Source organism: Helianthus annuus, chromosome 9, assembly GCF_002127325.2.
Source record: "Helianthus annuus cultivar XRQ/B chromosome 9, HanXRQr2.0-SUNRISE, whole genome shotgun sequence".
NCBI lineage: Eukaryota > Viridiplantae > Streptophyta > Magnoliopsida > Asterales > Asteraceae > Helianthus > Helianthus annuus.
In genome coordinates this window covers 47,036,693-47,039,727 of record NC_035441.2, presented here as the reverse complement: position 1 = coordinate 47,039,727, position 3,035 = coordinate 47,036,693, and the positions used below count along the sequence as shown (strand labels likewise).

Below are 3,035 nucleotides of genomic sequence, written 5' to 3'. Positions count from 1 at the left end.
GCGGTTAAACCTCGATTATTAACAAGTACTCCACATAGTACAACTAAATAAAATAAAAGATTCGATTACAAGTCAAAGAAGTCAAAACAGTAGTTGAGCAAGGAGTGAGAGATCGCAATTAGTAATCTTTTCTTCCTTTGACTTCAATCTTGACTTTGACTTTAACTTTCGAAACACGGGGTGTTATACTAATTAAGTTACGTCTTAAAACACTATTTATTATTGTCATAATGCTTGTTTTACGCGTAATTCTAGGGTCTCCTCCTATCTGATAAGCACTCCAATTTTTAACAACATATAAAATTTAACATGTCGCCAATCACCATATCCTCCTGTGCAAATCTGTGTATTTCCTGTTTCTAAAAGCAGTAGATGATATAAATGAGCTTCTTTAATTAGTAGTACATAAACATCCAAAACATTTATTTTGCACTTGGTTTTTGGATGTACTCATGGATGTGAGGTCTTGTAAATCCTATTCTTTTCTTTACCAACTAAACATAAACATGTTTTTTTTAAACATGATTAATTTCAATGAATTATGCATAGCAAACAATCCATTGTGTTCAAGGATTAAAAAAATGGTGTAAATTTTCATTCCCTTCAAAAGTAAAATCAACGAATTTTGTTTGGATCCTGGAATAAAAATAAAAAAACTGATTCATTTGGTTTACTCACAGAAAGCAAAGTGAAATAGATGCTCAAAAAGTAAACAAGAAAGTTATTCTAATCATTCCTACAACCTTGTAAATCAAATCAACTAAAAATAATACCAATAAAACATCAAAGATACGTAGCTTATCAAAATCACTAACCAGGGTCGAAAACATCGAACACCATTTTAACAAAATTAGCAGATTATCAGTTCAAGTGTATGGAATGATTGGAACAATGACTTCAATAAAAACATCCGACGCTTCAATTACCTAAGCTTCTTTTTCCTCTGTTCCCTCCTAACCTAATTCGCAGCGTCCTTTCAGTTCACCGCAGATTTTCGAGGCCCTAAAGAGGTGGAGACCCAAAGCCATTACCTCACTATACTCACCCTTGAGCCGGCCCTGATAATATATCAAAATACCCTTGTATTATTAAAAAGTCAAATATTAATTATAGAAGGATCACATGAATTCTTTCTATGAGATTTTGTATAGATTTCTAAACTAATGTTTCTTATATATATTTTTTGTTAATAACCCATGGATGGCAAATCATTATCCATGTTATATATACTAATATCTATAATCTATATCTATATCAATATATAGTAAATGCCTATTATAACAATTCGTTGGACTTTATTACATAGATCTAGAACACACCCATTATTCAAAACAACCATACACTTCCAAGGTATTTTCAAATACATGGATTAATTAGCTAGCAAGCTCGGACCTAAGTGCCCCTAAATCGTGACGAAAAAAGACCAAACGATGGATTGATCACACTAAACCCTCCATCCAAAGCCAGGTTATGCCCACTTATATACTTAGATTCATCACCAGCTAGAAAAAGGGTCGCCTCTGCCACATCTTCTTCACGAAGCACGGCGCCTTTTAAATTCGAGTACACATCCGTATACAAATCCGGATATTTCTCGATAATAGGCACTGTCGCCGGTGTAACGACCAAGTGCGGCGACACGCAGTTGACACGAATCCCGAACTCTCCAAGCTCAGCAGCAACATTCTTAGTGAGTCCAACAATAGCATGTTTGGAACTAGCATATGCATGAGAAGTGTTACCTCCAACACTAGAAGCTATACTTCCAATCGTAACTATGCTCCCACCATGAGCCGGAATCATCACACGAGCAGCGTGTTTGGTCCCCAAGAACACACCGGTTACATTGACACTCATCACTCGTTCAAAATCGGCTACTTGGTTATCAAGGATACTAAACTTTAGGGCACCTGCAATGGCAGCATTATTTATCATAATATCTAGTTTACCATATTTGTCCATGGTGAAGTTCACAACCTTTTCCATATCTGATTCAATGCACACATCACAGTGCACAAAAGAAGCCGTTTCATGGCCGATATTCTCACAAACTTTTTGACCCAAATCATCCAAGATGTCCGCAATCACCACTTTGGCTCCATGTTTAACGAACAGTCTTGCAATGGCCTCACCTATACCTCTAGCTCCACCTGTAATAATTGCTACCTTCCCTGCCAATCTAATAGAGATAGAAATAACATAAAACCCTATGTAACAGATCTAAAAATATTTTTAAAAATATATAAACATTATTTGATTTGTTTAGAGGAAAGAGGATACCTTGGGATGGGTTGTGTGGCTATCATTTCATTTGCCATTGAAGAGAATTTATGGAAAGTAGTTGTGTATTTTGTGGATACCAAGATTGTAGAGCTGCTACTTCTTATATAGGAGTTCCTTACCATTACTTTAAAACGTTTTTGAAAATAATTTTATATGTATATCACTGACGGCTTAGATTTTCAAGGTCTTTCAAGGGATAACCTTAGATTTTGGCTTCTTTAGTGAAAGTGCTATGTTACGCAATGATTAAGACAAGCATAATCCTAACAATATTGTTTGGAAAAATCACCCGTTTTGAAATGAATCCGTTACAACCTAAAAAGATGGATAAATAAGATTCAACAACCCCCTTAAAAAAGAAACAAAAATCATCTTACAAATATGTGATTGACCTGAGTAGTTCATAATGTTCACCTTAAGCATAAATTATTGTGGAATACAAGAATAAATCAGAAACCACAACTAATATGTGAAAAATGAAGATTATAAATCATATGAAAAACTTAAGCATAATTATTCATTTTAAAAAGTATTAAAATCACAGGTTTTAAAATTATAGATAATTGTCGTTAAAAAAACGTTGAAGTACTCTTTTAGTAAACAATTTTAAGTATTTTTTAACCAAATTTTAATTAATATTAATATTAATAGCATAATATTATTAGTGATTTGAAGAAGAAAAATGTCATGTGACATTAGTTGAAATTTTGAATAAGAAAATAACATGTGACATTAGTTAGAGTTTTTTTTAT

The 3,035-nt window shown here is 33.3% G+C and overlaps 1 protein-coding gene across 1 annotated transcript; it reads right to left on the bottom strand.

Moving 5' to 3' along the window:
- Window positions 1-1,235: 1,235 nt before the first annotated feature.
- Window positions 1,236-2,427, bottom strand: LOC110877474 (zerumbone synthase). The gene is made up of 2 exons (XM_022125620.2): window positions 2,281-2,427; window positions 1,236-2,179 (listed from the first exon to the last, which is right to left on the bottom strand). Exons 1-2 carry the CDS (start codon window positions 2,403-2,405, stop codon window positions 1,393-1,395), a joined length of 912 nt encoding a protein of 303 aa, XP_021981312.2. The 5' UTR covers window positions 2,406-2,427; the 3' UTR covers window positions 1,236-1,392.
- Between the last annotated feature and the right edge of the window lie 608 nt (window positions 2,428-3,035).

Bases quoted from the DNA above. Each gene is read 5' to 3' on its own strand.
- LOC110877474 (XM_022125620.2), bottom strand. From the start codon at position 2,405: ATGGTAAGGAACTCCTATATAAGAAGTAGCAGCTCTACAATCTTGGTA. The intron at 2,180-2,280 runs GTATCCTCTTTC...TATCTCTATTAG, and splicing joins GCCACACAACCCATCCCAAG to ATTGGCAGGGAAGGTAGCAA.